Source organism: Cavia porcellus, unplaced genomic scaffold, assembly GCF_034190915.1.
Source record: "Cavia porcellus strain 051 isolate PalLab524CR breed Dunkin Hartley unplaced genomic scaffold, mCavPor4.1 scaffold_1, whole genome shotgun sequence".
Taxonomy (NCBI): domain Eukaryota; kingdom Metazoa; phylum Chordata; class Mammalia; order Rodentia; family Caviidae; genus Cavia; species Cavia porcellus.
Window position 1 is genome coordinate 57,766,024 of NW_026947484.1, and position 24,231 is coordinate 57,790,254.

At 37.2% G+C, this 24,231-nt stretch overlaps 1 protein-coding gene across 4 annotated transcripts in view; it reads right to left on the minus strand.

The window, feature by feature from the left end:
• Window positions 1–79: 79 nt before the first annotated feature.
• The window catches only part of Trpm7 (transient receptor potential cation channel subfamily M member 7), a 98,898-nt gene continuing 74,746 nt past the window's right edge, over window positions 80–24,231 (minus strand). The window contains exons 29-41 of one of the 4 annotated variants that reach the window (XM_063248617.1): window positions 24,049–24,142; window positions 21,432–21,499; window positions 19,922–19,956; window positions 17,483–17,508; window positions 16,612–16,632; window positions 15,401–15,451; window positions 15,257–15,322; window positions 14,378–14,661; window positions 14,167–14,249; window positions 13,797–14,002; window positions 9,275–9,326; window positions 9,059–9,165; window positions 80–1,437 (exon numbers count right to left, since the gene is read on the minus strand). In XM_063248617.1, the coding sequence (XP_063104687.1) occupies window positions 1,307–1,437; window positions 9,059–9,165; window positions 9,275–9,326; window positions 13,797–14,002; window positions 14,167–14,249; window positions 14,378–14,661; window positions 15,257–15,322; window positions 15,401–15,451; window positions 16,612–16,632; window positions 17,483–17,508; window positions 19,922–19,956; window positions 21,432–21,499; window positions 24,049–24,142 (1,224 nt within the window). In that variant the 3' untranslated portion in view covers window positions 80–1,306. Of the gene's footprint in view, window positions 1,438–9,058; window positions 9,166–9,274; window positions 9,327–13,796; window positions 14,003–14,166; window positions 14,250–14,377; window positions 14,662–15,256; window positions 15,323–15,400; window positions 15,452–16,611; window positions 16,633–17,482; window positions 17,509–19,921; window positions 19,957–21,431; window positions 21,503–24,048; window positions 24,143–24,231 lie in introns of all 4 variants that reach the window. The other 3 variants (XM_063248614.1, XM_063248631.1, XM_063248626.1) reach the window with 3 other exon arrangements.

Sequence of the window (24,231 nt, forward strand, 5' to 3'; positions counted from 1 at the left end):
AGGAGACGTCGCTGCTTTCGTTCCAACCACAGCCCACTCTGCCCACCACGCTCCACAGTGATTACACTCAACAGTCGTCTGTAAACAAGAATAAATTTATTTTTTTTAAAGATTTAATGATATACAAAATGTATATATCTTTAGTAATACACTTTTCTCTCCCGGTCAGTATTAAACACTATTAAACAGCTTATTCTGCTTGCCTTGTCTGTATCTATGAGATACACTACTGAATACAAATAAGCTTTACGCTGCTCCTTTCCAAATGAAAATTAATAGTACCTAGGAAACAAACAGAACAAAATAAAGGAAAAAAAAAATCAAAGCAGATGAAACATCTTTCTTGCTGAAATGAGGGGCAATTAAATTACATTTTATTGGCCTAAAGTTGCACTGCAGTCTCGTGACATCACCTGACGATGATCAGACTCAATTCATTTCTTAAATAAGTACCACAAACAACATTCAAGTTCATATGCCCCTACACAATCTTAAATATAAGCAAGAGCTCATATCCATGTCCTGATTGATATGCTGTCCTTAAATCTTTGGAGTAGTAGCAGCTTTCAGGTTGTCATCCCGACACATGGGGAAGCTTCCCGACTCCTCACAGGAAACACCCCTCAGCGGGAGTTACCTTCTCCTTTCACCATGGCTTTCTTCTGCTTAACAGTGATTTGATAAAACAAATACAATGAAAAAATACAATCTAATACCTCTGCACAATTTGGGCTCTACATAACAAAACACTGGCTCTGTTTTTTGATTCGGAGCCCGACCCTGATTCATAAAAGTCCCTCGCAGAGAATGGGCTTCCCCCAGGCGCTTGCTGCCAGGAGCCTAGAGTCCTCAGGAGGCGCCTCCTTTGCTGTGGCAAACAGCTCCACCAGGTGGGGACAATGACTCAGTAGGAAGACTTCAGACTGCCAAGTCACCAAAGGCTGTGTGCGTTCTTCATTTCTTGCTGAATGGCAATAAATCAACCGCCAATAAAATGTGCACAGACATCTAACTTTGGTTAATGGTATTGCACCATGTAAAGAGAGGGATTCACACCCTCACCAAATCTGCTTTTTAAGGAGCCCTTTAAGTTATAAATATTAATTTTCCATTCCCTTCAAAATTCTTAGCTGTCAGCTATATTCTATAGGAAGTTTCTAACTGACAAGTCTGATTAGGCCAAAAAAATACTGGCCTTTAAACCATGCTAGGGTCATCGGATTCACCATTACCCATTTCCTCCTGAAGGCAGAGTGACACAAAAAGATGTTTGTGAGGTGTGGGCAAAACCAATCATTCAGCAATATCACAGCATGAGACGAACAGAATTAGTCGACTCTGATTCTTTGGTAGAATTTCCAGGCTGAAGATTCAAATTGGAAGGCTCATCCGGAGGAAATACCATTTTATCAGGCGTATAGTCATTCCTCTTCAGATCTACAGTCACCACACCAACAAAAAAAATTTCTTAGAAATAAAGCATTTTCTAAATCAATTTTCTTCTAAACATGTCATACCTGTTTTCTACAAGCTGTTATATATTTAAGTGACAGTGCTTACACACATAAAAATGAAATACTTATTATATGTTGAACATCAATCCATAACTTGTACATAATGGAATGCAGCAGCGAACAAGGATTCTAGCAGGGGAAGCAAGCACTGGAAACGGTCTAATTCCTAGGAGGGTGATGCTCTGTAGGGCACCAGGGCCAGTGGGCAGCTGGTGAAGCGTGAGTCTTGCTGACAGGTCATCAGGGGGGAAAGTCAGGGAAAACACTTAAGCATGCACCTAACACAGAGTGAACTGTGTCAAAGCTCTAAAGGAGTCCTGGAGGCCAGTGACTGGGAACCTTTTCCCAGCTTCCAATGATAACAGAGGGCTGTGGCTGGTGTGCTAGTTCATCATCACTGCTCTAGCCACAGGTAATGTGAGCTGGCAGCACTGTAAGATACAGATGTGTGCTCTAGCAATGGTAGGAAGACAATGTGGCTTTTGTGCAGCACATGAGAGGAAGACTAGCAGAAAATGAGGTCAAGCAGCAGTTAATGGCCAAGGATTAAAACCTCTTCCTATGGGCCAATCTGACCAGTGAGTGGTCTGCTTTGGTAAATAATCTTAACAGGATGAGCCAGGCTCATTTAACACACCTTGGTTATTTATGCAGTGTGACAGTAGAGTTAGGCAGCTGAGACACTCACAGACTACATGGCCCACAACTCAGAAACTACCCATCATGCAATTGTGGCACAAGCATGAAATCCCACAACTCGGGAGGCAGAGGCAGGACTATAGCTGCAAGTTTAAGGCCAAGCTGCACTGCATAGTGAGACCCTGTCTCAGACCAAAAAAAAAAAAAAAAAAGTCCACTTTGCCTTTTTAAGTTTTCCGAGCACTAATTTAGGCAATCCAAGTTACGAAGTGAGCACAGACTATAATGAAAATCTACTGGAAGATTTCCAGCAGCCTTTGGAAGGAATGTAATCTGATTTGTTTTACATAATGATTCTGTGAAGCCTTACCTAGGGCACACAGCAGCCACCCACAAGATAGTGGCAGCCACAATATCTTGCAAGGCTGGTTGTGAAAAGTGAGGTAAATGGGTAAATGACCGATGAGATGGGGAAGGAGAGTTTTACAGGTAGGAGTGGGAGATATATCTGGATATGTTACTATCAAGATGCTTTAAGGAATGAATCCAGACAGAAAGGAGGGAACTAAACATAGAATCAGGAGCACAGGAGAGAAGGAAGTCTTCAGGTACATTTGGAATGGTCAGTATACAAAATGCATTTACAGTTATGAGACAGGATGAAATCACTTTACAGTTCTATATGACAACAGCTGCAGAATTACAACAGTGCAGTAATATCAAATTGATATTTTAAACCAATCATGGCCACACACATACTCTTTACTTATCTAAATAGAAAATATAACCGACACTCAAAATACAAACTGTTAATTTAAATCCAAAGCAACCTATATTACATGGTCCAAATGCTTGGCTGCAACATCATGGGTTATTTTTGATACAGTTTAAACTGAAGTTTATGTCAATATGGTCTGAGGGAATACAGTTAATTTCTAGCTGTACTATATATATAAACAACAGTAGGGAACCAGTTCAAGGCTTTATTATTGATGGTTGTAGCCCTAAGCAAATAATCTCAGCTTTGATTATTTGAATAGCTAAACCCTAATATTGCTCTTTTTTTTGGGTCTTTTTCCTTTTTATCGGTACCGGGGATCGAACTCACGACTGCCTGCTTGCAAGGCAGGCACTTAAGCCGCTGAGCTAAATCCCCAGCCCCTAAACCCTAATATTGGATGAAAATCGTACGTTTACAAATTAAGTAAGCTAAGTAAACCCCAAAAAACAAATTCAGAGGAAGTCACTATAAGACACACCAGAATGAAACTACTAAAAATCAAAGATAAGAACAAAATCTTGAAACTAGATTAAAATGGTATATCACATTTAGGAAATTACTAAAATCAATGTGGTATTTTCATCTGAAACAACAGAGGCCAGGACAAGACAACATTTTTTAGATGATGAAACACAAAATTATCAACCTAAAACTCTACATTCACTGAAAACAGCCTAGGGTATAGAAATCACAGAAACAGAGTCTTAATTGAAGGAAAACTAAAAGTAACCACTAAAAAACTAAGTTAAAAGAAAATATTAAAAGTGTTCAAATAAGCAAGGATGGGGACAAGTAGAAGGAGAGGTGACATATTAGAAAAAATAAAAATGACAAGTTTAAAGCTAATTATCGGGCTGGGGATTTAGCTCAGCGGCATAAGCGCCTGCCTTCCAAGCAGGCAATCGCGAGTTCGATCCCTGGTACCGATTAAAAAAAAAGACAAAATAAAATAAAATAAAATAAAGCTAATGATATCAACAATTGCATTAAATGTAAAACACCAACTAAACGATGAAAATTTTTAGATTTCAAGAAAAATCAGTCCCAGCTGTATATTGTTACAAATGGGCATCTGTATGTGTACATGTATTAAAAAGAATAAAAAAGGGATATGAGGTAACACTCATCAAAAGACAGAGTGACTACACTAACACACAACAATATTCTTTAGAGCAAGAAAAGTGACTGTAGTGTTGCACTGTTAGGAACCTGTCAGTTCACCAAGAAGACAGTAACAATATTAAACATGTATGCATCCAAGAACAGGCTTCACACTACTTGATGGAAAGAACTAAAAGGTAAAACTGACAAATCCACAATTACAATTATACTTTCTAATTCATCAATGGAACAAAGAAAATCAGCAAGATTTAAAAACACCTAAACAATTTGATCAAACTTTAATATTTATAGAACACTACATTCAATAACAGAACATATATTCTCAAGTGAATGTGGAATGCTCACCAGACACCATGCCTTTCTAAGATTTAACAATTTTTTAATTCAAACCACACAGTTGTACTCTTATTGTGGAATTACACAAGAAATCAACAGAAAGATAAACCTGAAAAATTTTTAATATGTGAGAACTGAATCCAGTCTGCATGTAGGATAAACATTCTGAAGAGCAACAACTATCAAGTACGTGCAAGACCCTGAGCTTGAGTCCTAGCACCACAAAAAATTAAGAAAAAGTAAAAGAAAAAGAAGCCAAAATTCATAAGATGCAGCTAAAATATTTGCAGAGGGAAAATTATAGGACTAAATGTTTTGTTAGAGAAGGTCAATAAGCTAAACTAAAAAACAAAAAGAATGTTAAAGATGTAAATGATAAAAATAAAGCAGAGAAATTTAGAAAATCAATGAAGCCATAACTTAAGGATTAAGAACATAAAAGAAGAAGTAGGGACACAAACAAGTGAACTACAAAAGCTACTCACAGAAATAATCCAGGAGAATTTTCCTAATTTAGCAAAAGGTAAAGATACTCAGATGTATGAGGCATACAGGACCCCAGCTACCTACAACCCTAACAGAGAAACACCCAGGCATATAATAATAAAAATTGCAGAAATTCAATACAAGAACAGAATATTAAAAGCTGTAAGAGACAAGAAACAGACCACTTACAAGGGAACACCCATCAGAATTACAGCAGATTTCTCTGCACAAACCATCAAATCACGAAGAGCATGGGGGGAAATAATTCAAGCTTTGAAAGATAATAATCTCCAGCCAAGATTGAGATATCCTGCACAACTGTCCCTGGAAATTGATGGAAAAACAAGGTGCTTCCAGGATAAAGAGGAACTGGGGGAATTTGCAACCACTAATTCAACCCTACAGAAAGTATTGCAGGATATTCTAAAAAAAAGAAAAATACAAAGAACCCAGAAATAGTGGCGGGGAGGCCACAACGAATGGAGCAGAGAACAAAATGAAGAAGACAAACTGACAGCTACTGACAGAAAAAGAGCTCAACAGAAATGAGACAGAGAAGATTGGATGATAGGAACAGCTATTTTGGAGAAAATGACATCTTGATGGGTAGTGCTGATTTGGTATCATCTTATTTTGAAGTCTCATCTAGCTTTTGTTCTTCTGTCTCCAGTGGTCTAGACAGGTTGTATCTTACTGGATTTTATTGTGTACGATAGTATAAGCAAAAACCTTTTAAAGACAAGGAGATTATACAGAAACTATTGTTCATTTTCTGTTAGTCGATTCTAAATACTCTGTAATGCTGTCATTCTCTTAAATGGTTTTACATTGTTTTGATATACTTAATGCTACAGTATACGAAGTTGTACTCAAGGACTTCAAGGAAAGAGTCAATATGGTAACTACTTTTGGGTCGGAATTATCTGGTGGTGAAACACTATTCTGCTTAAATGGTTATGTTTTGATCTGCGCTGTTTCGCTGTTATGCCCTCTTTTTTCTCAATCTCCACTCCATTATTTACTTTTTTAATTTTTATCCGTTTAATTAAAGGGAAAAAAATAGCAGGATATAATATAGTAACCCACTTTGACTTTCTATTATCTTGATTTGAAGCCCTGTATTACTCTCACCATCTTGTTTTTGACTGATGTTCCCCTATTCTGTTTTGCTGGATAGTATCAGGTTCGAAAGTTTAGGCATCAGCTGAGAAGATAATGAGATTCATTATAACGCCCATTCTCGTTGACTTTTATCTACTTTTGAAGACCTACAATGTCTCCAATGTTTTGGTTTTGTCGGTTTTGTTCTTTACTGTTTTGTTCAATTGTATTATAACTAATGATATAGGCAATTCTATTAGAGATAGCGGGAGGCATTATGGTAACCATTGTTGATCACCTTGTATTATGTTTTTTACATTATCTATTATGTCCACCCTTTTGACTTGACCGATTCTGTTCTGTTATGTCACATTTGGTTTTACTCTCTTCCAAAAAAGCAATAAGAACCGTGGGAGCAATGAAACCCAAAATGTGTAATAGTCATTGTACAAAAGAGAGGAAAAGAAAGTGCTCTAAACTATATAACTGCATGTATATTTAAGTGTATAAGATAGAAAATGATATCACAGAGTTTTATTGGATCATTGAACAGAACTGTTTGCACTATCATTGTTGGAATGTCCACTCTACAAGCTTTAATTTTGTGACTTGAACAATTATTTCTAAGATGGCAATATGTAATCCATTAACTAGTGATTTCCTACTGTTCATTTTTTTCTTCTGTAAATCTGTATAACTTGTACCCTTTCACTGTTTTTTTTCTTTTCTCCTTAAATAAAAAAAAAAAATAAAATAAATAATAAAAAAAAGAAAATCAATGAAAACAAAGCTGGTTCTGTAACACTGTCAATAAAATTGTTAATACCTTTAGCCAGACTGACCAAAAATCCAAGAGCACAAACCACAAATTACAATAATGAAAGACAACTCACTGAACCTCACATGTATTAAAGACAAAACATTCAAGAAGCTGATAACCCTGAAATTTCTCTATTGAGTAAATCAAACTCTTAGTATAAACACAAAAAAAATTCAAACAAAGATAGTTTCGATGGGCAATTCTACCAATCACTATGGCAGAGATAGTATTAATTCTGTACAACCAATTCCCGAAGACAGAAGAGATATGAACATTTCCCAACTTGTAAAAGGTAAGATAAAGACAATAGAAGAAAATATAAAACAAATAAAAAAGCCACCAGCTAATATCCTCAATGAGCACAGACATAAAATCCTTAACAAAATGTTAGCAAACTTAACCCAACAACGCATGCATAAAAACAAGATAATCAAGGGCAGTTTGTCCTAGCAATGGGAGTCTGGCTCAGCATTAAAATACACCCTATTAGTGCAGGGTTCACCTCAGGAGGAGAGCACTTGCTTGTTAGCACGTGTCGGGCTTTGGATTTGATTCTCAGCAATGCCCAAAACAATGCAAAGCAACGATAACGCAATGCAGCACAACCAGTCATCATGCAGTGGAACATATGGTACTATATAACTGATAAAAAAACCATGACCATGTCAAAAGGTACCAAAAAAAAACACTGAAAAAATCCAGTCTTCACACAGGATACACATTCTGAAGAAACAAGTAAATGGAAATTTCTTCGACCTAACCAAACTGCATTTACTGTAAAATCATTAGTTATCATCTTAATGGTAAAAGACAGTGCTTTTAGAAATATAGGAAAGATGTCAACTTTTATCACACCTATTCACCAATGTACAAGAAGTACTTGTCAACCAGGTATAGTGGCACACTCCTGTAATCCCAGCACTCAGGGGAGGTTGAGGCAAGAGGATCACTGACCAGCCTATTCTACAGAGTTCAAAGACAGCCTAAATGGCATAGCAAGACCCTGTCTCAAAAAGACATACATACATACATAAACAAATAAATAAATAAATGGTACTTGTCAGTGCAAAAAGTCAAAAAGAAAACTTAAAGGCTTACAGGTTGTAGGGAAAGTAAACAAAACTGTCTGGTCTATACAGAAAATCCTAAGGAGCCTATTTAAAAAAAGAAGAAGAAGAAGAAGAAGAAAAACAACAGTGACCAAAAAAAAAAAAAAAAAAAAAAAAAAAAAAGAAAGAAAGAAAGAACGAAAGAAAAGAGAAGAGGTGAATTGAGGGTCAACATACCAAAAATCAATCATCTTTCTGTACACCAGCAGTAAACAAAACCCAAAAAATCAAAAGCAGTATCACAACCTAATATTGCATGCTAAATGGCTGGCTTTGTTCTAAGTCTTTCACAAATACCAACTCATTTAATCCTTAAAAAATTGATAGTAGGGCCAGGAGTTCAGCTCAACAGCACAAGCGCCTGCCTGGAAAGTGCATGGTCCTGAGTTCAATCCCTGACATAAAAAAAAAAAGATAATACAAGTAACCCTCTGGGGGCTGGGGATTTAGCTCAGCGGCATAAGCGCCTGCCTTGCAAGCAGGCCGCCGTGAGTTCGATCCCTGGTACCGATAAAAAAACGAAAAAGACAAAAACAAAAACAAACAAAAAAAAAAAACAAGTAACCCTCTGGAGCCATGCACTTTGGTTCCTGAATCCACGCTCTTACTATATTTTTGGCCATAAAAGGTGGGGCAAACAGCTTGCAGTTCTTCAAATCCAAAGATTACATGATGATAAAATACGCTTGTAATTCATGTTTCTGCATCACAGAATACTCTTCCCACTTCTCTGCAAGAGTAACTTGACAGTCTGTTTAGCCTGCAGGACTAAGCCAAGTGCCAGTTCTGTGCTCAGTCACTGCTCCCATTTAAGGAGCACTGTCTGCCTCTCTCCCATCCTTCTCCATGTCCCGCTTGGGAGTCCCTGCCAGTGACACCCAACACCTGCCTGAACTCCACAAGGCCAAGGAACATGTTTGTCTGATCACTATCCGAACATCAGCACCTCGCCCAATTCCTGGCATTCAGCAGACACAAATGTATGAAATGAACAAACTGTGTTTTACAAGTGAGGAGAAGAATCACAGATGCATTTACAGCTAACATCGTGGAGACCATTAATCAAAGCCCTGTGCAGCCAGCCTCATGTACACACAGTACCCAATATGGCTGATAAGTTCTATGTTATACTCATTTAAGAAAACTTTACCTGGAAGCTTAAGCTTTCGACAGCAAGAATTGCAGTGATGCTTTGCTCTGAAGTTTTTTATTGCATCTTCTCCTAGATTTGCTGGGCCAAACACCATATCACAGGATCTGTGGAAATTAGTCATTTTTTTTTTTTAAAAAGGCAGTTTATGTAAGAAGAAACATAAAAATTAAAATTATTAAAATACATTTTAATGAAATTGTGGAAACTTATTACCTCTTTTCTTCTGCTTTTATCACAGATGGGTCTGTCAAGTTTTCACCCACACCTTTATATGTACATAGAAAAGGATAATTTATATTATATTAATTGATGAGGCATTAATGTCTGCATAATAGTCCTCAAATTTATAGCATCATCTGCCATTGCAACGTTTAGTTATTCAAGTTGGAGTTTTTCTCTCTTCACATTTCCTAATTTGATTATGACCTTGGCCTCCCACCAGGATAACAGCTGAATGTCATGGTAGAATAAGTTCCTGAGCTTCTTACCAATGGTGCTCTGCTTGTAAAAGGTCTTTAACAGCATGCCCCCTTGATTCACCAAACGGGACAACTTGCTACATAAAGGTCTAATCCTTAACACACTTTAAGGGGGAGGAAATCATAAATTAACACATTCACCATATAAAGAGTATGACTGATCCATCTTCCTTAACTTTCAGCCTTCCCCACAGATATTAAAGATGGGGTCAAACCTTTCCAGTTCCTCATATATTAAGACACATAAGCAGATATAATCTTAGCACTTGGGGAATGCTAGCAGGAAGATGATAAATTCAAGCCCAACTTGGGCATCTTAGCAACTCAGTGGGAGTCTGTCTCAAAATAAAAACTAGAAAGAGCTGAGGATGTAGTTCAGTGTGAAGGCCGTGGGTTCTATTTCCAGTAATGCAAAACAAACACACATATCACCTACTGATGCTATGAATAATCACAACTATTTAACCCATCAGATTGAAACCTAAATGGTTCAATTTTCATGAAAGGAAAGGAAAACCAAGAATTAAAACACAATACTACTTTCCACCTAACAGACTGGTAAAGATGAAATATGTATGCTTGTAGCACCACTCTTTGGAGTAGCAAAACTAACAAAAACAAACAACAGCAGTGAAGGTCTTATCAATAGAGGGGGTACATCATGTTATGCTTTCTTCCTCGACTATCATGAAACTATGAAAACAAGTATCTCAGATTCATCAATAATGACCTAGAAGATGTCTATGATATAATGGTAGGGAAAGAAGGAAAAAACAATTGTCTTGAGAATTGTTTTGGAAAAACTAGCACAACATAATACAATGGGGAGGGCGCTTTTATTTCTGTATAAGGCTTCACAAAGGTAGAGAAACGTAAGGACTGGACTATTTTGTATTTTATGTGTATTCATTCCTATTCAATTTTTGTCATATCTAACATATTCCTGTGTAACGGAAGAAAAAAAAAACCCCAAAAAGTAAAACACTCCTGTGAAAAATGGCTTCATGAACATATTAACTATGTAGAGAAAACTGCAATCACAGAAGAACATATGGAGTCAGGAGCACCAACCCCCTACATACGTTTTTTTTCCTAAAAAACTTAGAAAACCGGTGCTTCTTGGTTTTCTTTTTTCTTAAGTCAATGTGTGAACTTATTCCAGATTAAATTTTTAAAAATCTCAATTTGAACAGATATAAAACTTTTGTTGTTGTAGTACTGCGGCTTGAACTCAGGACCTTCTGCAAGCACTGAGCTACCTCCCAGTCCCAGGAACAATTTAACAACCTGTGAAGTACACTGAGAAATAGTAGGCTTTAAAAAATGCTGGCATTACAAGTGAGTGGCATCACACAGAGCACAAAGCAATTTTACACTCTTGCTCACTGCATCAGCAACAGGAGGTGTCTCTGCAATGATTACCAGAGCAAGTATTTTCACCAGTCAATCTTACAGTTAACAATACTGCATCTTTATATTTCCTTACATTTTTCTTGACTGCAAGTAGCAGCATGTACAGTCTGTATGTAAATGTTGATGAATTCCAGTCATTTATGGTAAGATTAGCTCGTATTTTGTGGCAGAAATATTAACACAGACTATAGTCTATATACATTTTATTCACCGATGACATCCTAACCTTTTGGGGGGGTCTTTTTGAGCTATGCAGTTTAGGGTGGTCTTGAACTCACTTTGTAGCCCATGCTACCCTCAAACTCTCAAGGATTCTCTTGCCTCAACCTCTCAATTGCTGGGATTATATAATGGTGTACCACCATGCTCAATTTATTTTAATTATTATTGAAATTTAACTGGATTGGCCTAATAACACACATCAGAGAAATATTTTAAAAATATTTTTATACGTTTAAAGGAAGGAGTCACTGCATGATAAATATTCTAAGCAACTTTTCATGCAACTTAAAATCTGGTCTAGCCAGGGGTGGTGTTGCATGTCTGTAATTCTAGCACTTGGGAGGCTGAGGCAGGAGGATTATTGTAAGTTCAAGACCAGCTTGGGTTACAAAGTGAGCTCAAGGCCAGCCTGAACTGCATAGTGAAACTCTCAAAAAGACAAAAAAAGGGGTTGGGGATTTACCTCAGCGGCATAAGTACCTGCCTTGCAAGCAGGCAGTCGTAAGTTCGATCCCTGGTACCGATAAAAATGAAAAAAAAAGACAAAAACCCCCCCCAAAAACCTGGCCTGATTTACATTTGAAATTGAGGCTATTCTCTATGGAGAAAAACTACAGAAGCTGTAAGGTGATAGTACCTTACAGAGCTGATTAACACTATACTGCTGTGAAGTATAAAGACATTACTCTAGGCAAAGCCACCTTCTCACAGCCTCGACTCCTCCAGTCAGTTGGATTCATCCACTGCAGTGTCTATGAGTCATCTGCTCTATCTCTGATATGCACTGCTCTTCTAGCAGGTGCAAGCATCTGCTTCTCTTCCCCTATAATCTAGGCTGCCCCCATAACACATCATGACCAGTGAATATGGGGAAAAAGACCTGAGTCCAGTCTCAGAAGTCTGCTTTGTCTCTAGGAGAAACTACCTCAAGACACAAAACTGGCATGCTACAGAAAATCCAAGCTAGACACCCACTGGAGAACTGAGGAAATCTGCTGACAATGAACACACACATTTTGGGGGGAGTAGTGGGAAGGGTTATCCAAATTTGTACCAAGTATCTTTTCACTGGGCTATACCTCCAATCCTTTGTTACTTTGATAAAAGGTCTTGCTGAATTGCTAAATTACCCAGGCTAGGTTTGAATTACAACCCTCTTGCCTTAGCCTCCCAGGTAACTGGATTATAAGCATATGTTACAATGTCCAGCAAGACCTGACAGCGCTCTCACACTGTCCAACATCTCTGGCCACATAAGCCTCTCAAAGTGACAGCAGCAATGATTTAGCCCCACTATAACCATCCAAATCTAGAATCAAATGTAATTCCACAATTTAAGAGGCCAAGGCAAGAAGACAGAATGCCTGAATTTAAGGCCAGCCTGGGGTACTTAGTAAGATCCAATCTCAAAAAACCAAACCAAACCAACCCCCCCCCCAAAAAAAAACCCAAAACAACCCTGAATCGAAAAACTGTAAGAAAAATGACTTTTTATAGATAAGTCTTAGCTGGGTATGGTGGTGAGTGCCTGTAATACCAACGCTTGGGAGGCTGACGCAGGAGGATCAGAGCAAGTTCAAGACCAGTCTGGGTTACAAAAGTGAGCTCAAGACCCACCTGAACTGAACAGTAAGACTCTTTCTCAATAAAGCTCCCCCCACTAAAAAAAATAAATTTTAAAAGTAAAATAAAGGTAAGAGTCTTGCTACATAGCTTAGGCTGGCCACGAATTTGCAGTCCTCCTATCTCAGCCTCCCCTGCAGTTGGGGGTTATGTCATTATCTGCTTGATTGTTTTAACCCAATAAATTCTTAGTTTTGTCCATTAGCTCACAGAAAGGGGTAACATAAGCACAGAAAAAGGTATTATTGTTTTGTTTTAAAAAATGATCTCTTATGGTTTGTGTCTGAATGTCTCTCTAAAGTCTCATGAAATTACAGGGAGCAGACTTTTCAGAGGTTGGATCTAGACTCTGTGATTGATTAATGGTTCAAATATGGGATTAAGGATGTGACAGCTTTACCTATTGTAGGGTGGGATGCCTTGCACACAAGGGATGGACAGAAGCTTGCTTCCCGCTCTTCTCTTGTTGCCTTTGCTGTCTTCCACTGCCTTGAACAGTTAACCCTTGGCCATGGACAACCCCTGCCTTGGAGCCTTTCAATAAAGGTCTGAAAACTCCATGAATAATGAAGTAAATAAATTTTTTCTCAACTTTGGGTGTTGGTATTTCTCTCAGCAACAAGAATAGAAAAATATAGTCCTTAAGTCAAGGTATGTTAAGTACATGTACCTACTCCAGAAGAAAGTAAACATTATGTACTGCAAATGTGTACTAAAAAGAAGTTCTTTATATCTTTGATAGACTAATGGCTGTATATTTGAGAATAAAATGTATCACATCGTTTGCTCATCAAAACACATTATCATTTAATGACAAGACAGCTGGATCTCACTATTCAAAGCTCTGCTATGACTGTATGATATGGCTGTGCCTGGAATTTATTTTCAACCCTTAATCCAAGTCTCTAATGGATTTCTGTGTATTATGTATGCATAAGACATGAACAGATGAGAACCTCCTGGACCATCGCTCCTTAGCAACCTTCTCATAAACTTACCTTGTAAATCGAGTACCAGCAACTCCCCTCTGGTGTATTCGTATGTCCAGTGGCTAAAAGCTAGCATCATCTCTTCTAGTGTATTAGTTGGGATAATCTCATCACCATTGTTATTGTTGTATTTCCTAAATTCTCCAGTCATGCATTCTTCCACAGCGAACCACTGTCCTGCTGAATGGCAATACAGCAGGAAAACTTCAAGGAACCTTATGAAAAATAGTTATAAGATATTACTAGCAGTTTTGATAATAAGGTTTTAATTGATATGCAAAGTGGTGACAATTTAAACACCCAATATCAATAATGAAGGCCAAAAGACTGCTGCTACCCACACAATACTAAAAGATCCTAGAAAAGGAGTAAGGATTACCTTGGTGAATATGGTATTGATTTGGGTTTCATTTGATTGAAGGCAAATGTGAGCTTCTGGGCTGCTCTCTGTTGCTGAATTTCCTGCAGAAGGAGAAGGGAACCCTTGGTGAATATTTAAACTAAGGTTTTATTTGGCTTTTTCATACTTTCAGAAGTCAAAATAGGAAGTTCAAATTATATTTCCTAGTTATGAAGCCACTGGCACTTACTCTGAGACAGAGATGCAGAACTGTATCTTCTCGATAAATACTTGACCATGTGTTAACCACCTCAGGAAGAAAAGACTTGATGATATAAAGATGCCCCGACTTGAGGATATCATGTTCTGACCAAGTACACTGCACTTTGACCGCTCTCCGCAAACCTCCTCCCATCTCTTCTTTACTTAAAAACTCTATTTTAGCACAGAGGCCCAGCTGTGACCAGGAAGACATGCTGTTATGCAATATGCTGGGCGAGCTCTCTTCCAAGCGGTACACGGTGACAGGCTCACCTGCAACACAAAGGGCAGAGACCCAGACTACAATATGACTCTTTAACAACACAAAGTAGTTATCTTAGTGCAGTGTTATAAAAAAGTTTAGAGTAACAAATGATAGGAAATCAAATGTACTTCACTATGTCTCTAATTCATAAAGAGATGCACTTTGTAAATTATGAGCACTTTGTAGTAAATCTTTAGAAAACAAATAAAATTATAAAGCACTTCTGAGTGAGACTTCTTTTTTTTTTGAGACAGGAGTTTCACTATGTAGTTCAGGCTGGTACTGAACTTGTAGTGCCTCAGCCTCCTTAGTGCTGAGATTACAGGCATCGTGGGCTCTGAGTAAAACTTTAGATAGCAGTTTAGAACCATCTGTCCCATACATGTCAGGTGATACTTGCTTCTGTTAGAACATAATGCATTGAGAACTTTTCTAAAGTAGAATACACATATTTGTGGATATGTCAGCAAAAGAAATCAAAAACTTCTCAGACTTCCTATTTACATATGTATTAACAATTTAGATGAAATCAACATTTCATAAGGGAACCCTCTTTCTTGCTGTTCCCACATGGTCAGGATGGGGGTTTACTTTTGGCTTTACCTCTTGGAGGCACAGGTGTGAATGGAATGCTCTGTGACAACCTCATCAAGTTGTTTCTTTCTACAGCTGCAAATAAATGAGAGAAAAATAATGAAATCTCTAATGGTACAAAATATTATTAAATTTAATTTTAGCATTACTGACCTGAATAGTAGTAATTTGTATCCACTACTGGCTTAAATGGAGAAGCGAGACCTAAATAAAGTGACAAAAAAATGAGACCATTTTTAAAGTTCTAGTGCAGCATAATTTTTTGTTTATTCTTCTACAATAATTTTAAAATTCCTGTTACCTTGCTCACAAAAACAGAAAAACCAAGTCAAAAATATGCCCTTCATGTGCCGAACTACAGTTCCTCATGCCAGATTAGTACCTACCTTGCCCTAAAATCTTGGAAGGCAGAAGTGTGATGGTTCCTACTCCCCAAGTTCCTGTTGTGCCTTCATCTTTCCACTACTCCCACTCAAAAAACTCTTTTCATGTCTGACCTCTGGGAACTGGGACTCTAGCTGTGGTACTCTTTTAGCAGGCCTAACACGAAAAGATGAACTTCTGGAATGTGAAACATATCCCAAAGAACTCCTCCTTCATCTCTTATATTTCGGGGATATTTTACTTTTAAATATAGCAAGAAGAAAGATGGAGAATGAGTCAGATCTACTATACGCTAAGTTTCTAGATGCAATGAAAAGGCACCCCTTTTCTCTCTTATGGGAGAGAAGGTAGTAATTCTCAAGGCAGTGGTTTTTAGGGATACATGTTCAAAGGCATGGAAGTGTTAAAATGTATGCTGGGGCTGGGGATTTAGCTCAGCGGCATAAGCGCCTGCCTTGCAAGCAGGCAGTCATGAGTTCAATCCCCGGAACCGATAAAAAGGAAAAAGACAAAAACAAAACAAAACAATGTATGCTATATTTGGGAAGCTGCAAACAATTTAGCACAAATAGGACTAATTATCTACAAATCAGAATGGCTTTTGAATATATACCCCATGATCTCAGCCCCAATATTCTTTCTCTATAGCTATGGGTCATCAGGCAAGTGATTTGCCACAAATGATCTGAATGCACAGCCAAAATTAATACATTAATGCACACACCTGGAGGAGTTAAGCCACAGAAGCAGTAAATATCAAAACTGTGAAGAGCGTAATATACCATGCAGAGAAGGAACAACAGATTTTATAAACGACAGTGAAAAAAGTGTAAATCAGAAGTGTGGCAAGATCAGATCTTCTGTAATAATCACTTATTTTGTAGAACATAGGCTGCAGGTCTATGGCAGGCAGAGCAAACTAGCATAACCATTCTGAAAATTTACTCGGCAGGAGTTATTGCATGTGAACCAGTACATACCCAATGACCTAGCAACTCCACCTGTAGGCATATAATCAGCATGAATTAAATACTTGTGTTTGCCATATAAGAATAGCAAGGTTCATAGCAACAGAAATCATACCTCACACTCTGGAACTTACAAATATCCATTAAAAGTGTAACAGATAAATTGAATGTTCACATAAGGAAACACTACACAGAATATATAAACTGCCACTACCTACAACAGTGATAAATTTACAAAAATATGAAGACACAAAACTGTGCATGTTGTATAACTCCACTTAAATAGGAGACACACACACATACAGCAAAATAGTCTACTGTATTAATTAGAGACAGGTCGAAACAAGAAGCCACAAAGGAGCTGGGATAGTAATGATGCAGTTTCTGAATGCTGATGTCATTGAGTATACTTAATTAGCGAGTTTTCCTTGGAGGCTCCTATGCACTATTTTATATACATATTTATACTTCAGTAAGATGGGGGAGAAATGACTGTGATCTGAAAGCAGCAGTGGGATGGAGTGGATTCTAGTCATTCAAGAGGTGGTGCAATATGACCACATGAATGAGAAGTCAGGCGTTTTAGCATTTAGCATACTCCTTTTTCACACAGCTGACTTTAGAAAGAGAATCGTGCCCTAAAATAGGAAACACTAGAGAAAGCAGGCTGAGTACCAGATAAAGAGGCATGTCGCAGAAAAGATATCACATTCATAGGGTTAGCAATGTGTGTGATATCTCTACATTAAAGAAAAGGTATGCAAAGGAAGAATTTTCCAACTACCTGGGGTTTTCCCAACTTGAACCCTAAAATAATGAGGTACTGTTTTAATAGATCACATCTGTTTCACTTTTTACATTCACTCTTATCACAAGGACTCACCATTTAATGTTCCTTCTTCTGATGACCTGAAGAAACATTTAAAAACGTTAGCTGTGCCACAATTTTAGTCATTTATTTTTTGGAAGTAAACATCCCTGTCATCATCATCAAAGGAATATTGACAGATTCATATTTGTTTCATTATTCATCACTTTTCTCCAGGTATCTCTGCATCTACACAGTTATGTATAAACTTACCCCTCCCTCCCTTCTTGCCCTAAGGACTGAACCGAGGCCTGACACAGGGTAGGCAAATGCTTGACTACTGAGCTATTATTACTTAGATATGGGATGTTGTAGTTACTCATTGAGACAAAATACCTGACACTCAAAGTTAAAGGAGGAAAGGTTTATTTGGCTCAGTGTGAAGATGTTGCAGTCCATAATCATATGGCTCAAGGCAAGGTGGCATGGCAGACAGGCATCACAGAAGAGAAACAGTTCACTGCAGGCAAAAGGCAACAAAGCAAGCAAAGGGTGACCACAGCTCTTTCTATTCCTTTTATCTCATCCAGGATACATAGGGCAGGTAACACTCACTGTAACACTGTAACACTAGTACCCTTGATCCTAGCATTGCTCTATGAATGTTCTGGATCCAACCATCTCTGGGAAGGGTGGGGGTGGGGAACATCTCAACAGAAGCAATAACACAGGGTCTAGGTTCCCCAGGCTGGCCTCTAACTTGAAGCTTCTGGAACGGCTGAGATTACAGTTATGTGCCACCATGCCTGGCCATATGTATCTATTTTAATTCCAAGAGTTCCAGTAGAGATCCAGAATGGAAAGGAGAATCAAATGAGAACCAAGAAAACTGATTACAGGTTTAGCTCACCATTATGTATCTATATGTAGCCTTGTTTAGCACTTAAAAGCTTAAATCTAAATAGCACAAATTAGGAAGACAGAGCCACTGCGCTCTCATTCTAGCTCTTACATGCCATCTGGCCAAAGGGTGATATTTATCTTAATGATAATATTGTCTTATAGGAAATATTTTAACCCTATCATTAGCCCTCTGCTCACTACTGATACATCACACTTTTCTCAGCACTGTAAGAATGATGATGAACTCTAACCTCCTGGGTACTTCCGAGTCAGCAGCTTATACAATACTCTCTTGTTAAGACACCAGAATTAGCATCAACTTCCAGGACCTACTCTATATTTCTATATTATGGTTTTGGTTATAAAAATCAATAATCCTAAGAGGTGTGAGTAATAGATCTCCCAAATGCTACTCAGGAGGTATAGAATACTCAAAACAATTTGAACAGTAGCTTATCCATGTAGCATAGTTAATTTTATTCCTTATACATTCACATCTATTTTACATTTACAGACAGAATATATAATTCCTTCAAATTGGTTTCCGTTCTCAAGCAGACCGTACCACAGAGTAATTTTATCACCTTTCCAGTATCATATGGATATCAAAACAAATCTTTAAAAATATACTTTGGAATTGTGTAATATCCTTTGGAATTTTATAATACTAACTCCTACACTAGAAGCAGAGATTATCTTTGACTCTTATTTACCATTATGTCTATACTACTGAAAAATACCCTACTTTCTGAGGGCAATTACCAGTCAGGTTGTTTCTGTTCCTACTTTTGGTTCTGGATTTTCACAATGGCTCTATACAGGATCACCCTATATGTAGGCTGTTACAGTCTGAGTCCGGATGTCCCCCCAAAGCCTCATGCAGTCATGGAGGTGGGCTTCTAGAGTTTGTGACTGACTCCTGGTCCAATGCTGGGATTAAGGGTGTGAGTACAACACCCAAGTGGGTGTGGCCTACATATAGTATAAGGGACAGAAAGTCTTCTCTCAGTGCTCCTCCCTTTTTGCTCTTGTTGCTTCTGCTGTTTTTTTGTTGCCATTAACTGCTGGCCTCTGCCATGTGCCACTTTGCCCTGAAGCCAGCCGATTACAGAGTGAATCCTCCACAAACTATGAGCTAAATAAACCTTCCTTTTTCCTTAACTTTGGGAGTTGAGTGTTTTGTCTCAGCAATGAGAAAAAAGTAACCAAGACACAGGCTTTCTACTATATACTGTGCAATACTGCTCTAACCAAAGTATTTTCTAAAAACAGGTGCAAGATTTGATGAGAATGGTGAATTGAGAAATTAAACAACTGCAAAATTAAGCTCAAACTAGGTCTCCTGACAAATTTATTCTACAGCAAGTTGGAAACAGGACTCAAAACATACTATTAGGAATACCATTACCATATCAATACAATAATACCATTAGGAAGACTTTAGTAGTTATAGTAATAAGTTCCCCAACCTCACTACATAAAGATAGATGACAGAATAATCACCACCCACAAATAAAAGAGAGTTCAAGAAATGACACAAAGAGCAGAAAAAAGAGACAATATTTGAAACTGTAACTTCTTAAGTCTAATGGTGAGAAAAAATTTACTTACATTTTGCTGTTTGATGGTCTGTCCTGTAACCAATCCTTCAAGCAAAGACAAACATGAAGAACAACTTAAGCCAAAAAATCTCCAGGTGAAAAGTAATTGTGTAACACTTTTGTTTTCTGTGGTATTTATTTTTTCTTTTTAAACAATGCTGGGGATCAAATCTAGGCCTCACACAGAGCAACCAAGCACAATTCCTAAGTAACCTTCCCAGCACCATTTCTTTATGTTTCAAGAAAAAAAGGCTCAAGATATACTATGAAGTTTTTGCTTTATACACATGAACTAATAATAAAGGTATGTAAGAACCGCAAGGTGGGACAAAAATTTCGGAAATGTCATTTCCTACCACCGAGTTTTTCAAAATAATTTCTGTTGACAACTTTATTCTCCCAAAATACAGACTTATTCTATGATTTTAAAACTAGGTACCCCTTGCCAAAAGAACATCCAAAGTACAAACAGAAAAATTAAAATCTTGGAAACTGAGTATTTCAAGATATTCACTGAGGATACAAAGGCATATTTCACTATAGAGTTTTTTATTTTATTTGTGTGCACAAATAATTTTCATTCTGCGGATTTGCTATAATGTTCCTAAGTATGAATTTATTTTTACGTTCCCAGTTTGGGACTCATGTCTGAATTTGGATTTTTATATATCAATCTGGAAAACTGTAAGCCATGTGTATCTTTTCAGATTCTGCTTTCTCATAGCCAATTAAATTTATTTCTCATATATCTTGATCTGTAACACATTTTGATCTAATTCTGTTTTCATCTGTGTTGCATTCTGGCCCAGTTTAGCAATTCACTCTTTAGATATGCCTCATGTTACTCAATTCCCATTGAATGTTTTTTGTTTTTTGTTTTTTTTTTTCCGGATTCGCCAGTTATTTTTGGATAGTCTTTTCCCTTCCTCATATTAAGTGCACTTATTTTATAGTCTATAGCAGTATTTCTCCTACCTATGAGAAATCTAACACTGTTTATACTGACATTTGTGAGTTTCCTGACTTGGTATCCAAATTCAGGAAAGGAATCTGTTACTTGAAACCCTAAATTGACAAACCCCCGCACCCTACTGAAATAACTGTTATTAAAGTTGTTATTAAAGATGTTTAACAATGCAGTCTATCAAGGTAGTATCTTACTGTGTATAATTATGAGCGCTGATTTCTATGTAGTTGAGTATAAAGAAGTAATTTTTCTGCCTTCTCCAAAGCTAATTTGTTTTGGTTGTGACAGTCAACAAATCAAGTATTATTTCAGTTGGCATTCAAACAAAACAAGATCCTGCCTCTCTTTTGCTTAAATTTTTCTTTAAACATTCATGAGTGTTCACTGCAGGAGATTCCTCTGTATAACTGTCACCATGCTCTCATGTCCTTTTTTGTAAGAATTTTTTTGAAGTCTTGAGATAATCTCACACACAAAATACTGCCACCGTGTAGCTCTTGTTTAATAAATATGTATTTAATAATACGTATTTATCTAATTGAATAGTACCAACCGGTAGTAGCGCTGCCTTGGAATCTACTTCATGAGTGTCTTGTGCAGATAGTTTTCTACCACTGCTTTCTGCTGAAAGAAAACAAAAGACACAAAACTATGCAACTTTAAGTTTAGTTAATGCTGACTAACCAAAGACAAAATGTTTCCAGGCACAGAACACAAGCATTACAATTACTGAAGTAAATCATTCAACTTAATTATGAAAAGGCATCAAGAAACAGGAGCATAAACTAAATTTTTCTGTCCTTCTTAAGAGTTTCCAAATCATGTTCAGTGGGCAGTTCAGGTAACTGCCTTTTTCTATATTCCCCGGCAACACTTTTTGGAGTGCATTTCACATGTGTGTATCACCATATCACTCTCCTCCCTTTTTACAGTATTTACTTTCAGGTTTTGCTGTTGTTGGGCTTTTTTCTTTAAAGACATAGTCACGTAGCCGGGTGTGATGGCTCACGCCTGTAATCCCAGCACTCAGGAGGCTGAGGCAGGAGGATCCCTGTGAGTTCGAGACCAGCCTGGGCTACAAACTGAGCTCAAGGTCAGCCTGAACTGCAGAGAGACCCTGCCTCAAAAAGACAAAAAAAAAAAAAAAAAAAGACATACTCATGCAATGACTATGCTTGGTACCAGATTGGTACTGAACTCCAAAGCAACTGTTGACAGTTATTTAGTTTTTAAACTTTAGACTTGGAGATTTTCACAAAAGCATACAGAAGACTTCCCTATTGTTTTTTGAAAGCAATAAGACTTCTCTATTGCTTTTATTTTCATATTGTACACATACACTAATGTGTTTAAACACCCTCTCCCATTTAAATCAGTATCTCTGTTGTCAGTATCTTTTCTATCCTCAACAAACTGTATCTTGAAATTCAGTCATTTTGGGATGTCTGTCTAACCATACTGATGGGAAAGGGTAAAGGTATGTGTATTTGCGTGTGTGTGTTCTGGGAACAGATAGCATGAAAATAAAGTTTGGTCCTTGCTTTGTTTAGAAGGCTAATGGATGTGGCTTTAAACTGAAATATGAGAATGCAGTAACATCTTAAAATACGATTGGATACTTTAACTTTCCCCTTTATATTCCTTCTGTCATTGGATTAGCTGTCTTACTGTTCTATAATGAAGTATAGTTTTTCAAAATTTTGTTAACAGTTTTATTCTCCCAAAATATAATTTGTTCTATGATTCTAAAATATAAAACAGAAATAAGCAAAATCTTTATCTGCTTTTTACTGCATGTTTACCATACTTTTTCATACACATATATGAACTCATACATCTGTATAGTATATCTTTATTATTTTTTATCACTTTGCTCATCATCCTTTCCTTTCCCATGATCCCCTTTCCCTACCTCCAAAATATCTGCAATTTGTCAGAAGCTTTGTCTTGTATTTCATCTTGAAGTTTCAGTATTTCACGACAAAATAGTGTTTGTGATAGCTTTTTAGATGGCTTTTACTGATATTAAGGAATTTCTACTCTTACAGTACTAAGTTTTAGTCATCATTAGATGTAGAATTTTAAGAAATGCCTTTTTCCACAGCTACTGAAATGATCTTGGAATTTTTCTCTTTTAATCTGCCACCATTATATGTCATAATAATTGTACTTTCAAATGTCAAAACCAACTTGCACTCCTGTAATGACCTCAACTTGGTCATACTACATTTGCTGAATTCAGGGTATCAACACAGAATGAATGAATTGATAGCGAGAGGGATGAGGACAAGACAGGACTGTTTTTCTTAAAAAGATTTTACAACTCGTCTGCTTTTCTTTTTTATAACTCATGACCATGTGCTTCTGAGACAAGTGCTTATGCTGCTAAGCTAATTCCTGGCCCCTGATCTGCTTCTCAGTTATAGGTATAAAAGTTGACTTTAAAAAGACATTATGTGGAAATACCAAGATAAATTACGTGAAAATTTAGTGGTATAAGTAACCAGTATGAATGCCAATTGTTGTCTAAGAGGAGAGGTAGACAAGACTTATATAATCATACCTAATGGCATTAAGCATGAAACGCTAAAGGCTGGGACAAAAATAAGGGTTATATGTGAGGTTTTCAAAGTATACCTATTTTAATTTCAAACCAATAAGTATAGCTAAAAGCTAGACTAGAAAAATATGTTGAATAAATGACAGGTAACATTTATAGAATTTAAAAATGAGCACATTTGTTTAAAAAAAAAGCAAATCTTGTATTTCATCTTTATGGACAAAAACAATATGTACAAAATATTACTTTGGGGCCGGGGATTTAGCTCAGTGGCATAAGTGCCTGCCTGGCAAATGCCAAGATCACGAGCTTGATCCCCAGTACAAAAAAAAAAACCCAGAAAGAAAAAGAATACTATACTATTAGGATTACATGACATTCCCAAAGTTACAGCAACAATTAGAATCTTCACCTCCAACCCCCATGCCATTCACATTTCAATGTTTGATATACAATACATTTAAAGTTTTTTTATTTTTGTGCCGGTGATCAAACTCACACCTTTGGGCTTGCCAGGCAGGTACTTATGCCACTAAGCTATACCCCTGGCACAATACATTTGAAGTTTAAATGAGTATATTAACAGAACTCATAAAATCAGAATACTCACCTTGTTCTGAATGATGAGAAACCAAAGTCTTGTGACACTTGGTAAATCCAGCATAAGAACTCAAGTGGTTCAGAGGATCTCCAGAAGGGTCAGGCTATGTATATATCATACAGAAACATAACTTTAGAACAACTGAATTTCAAGCTGTCTTTCTTAGTATAATAACCCTTCCATTTGTTCAAC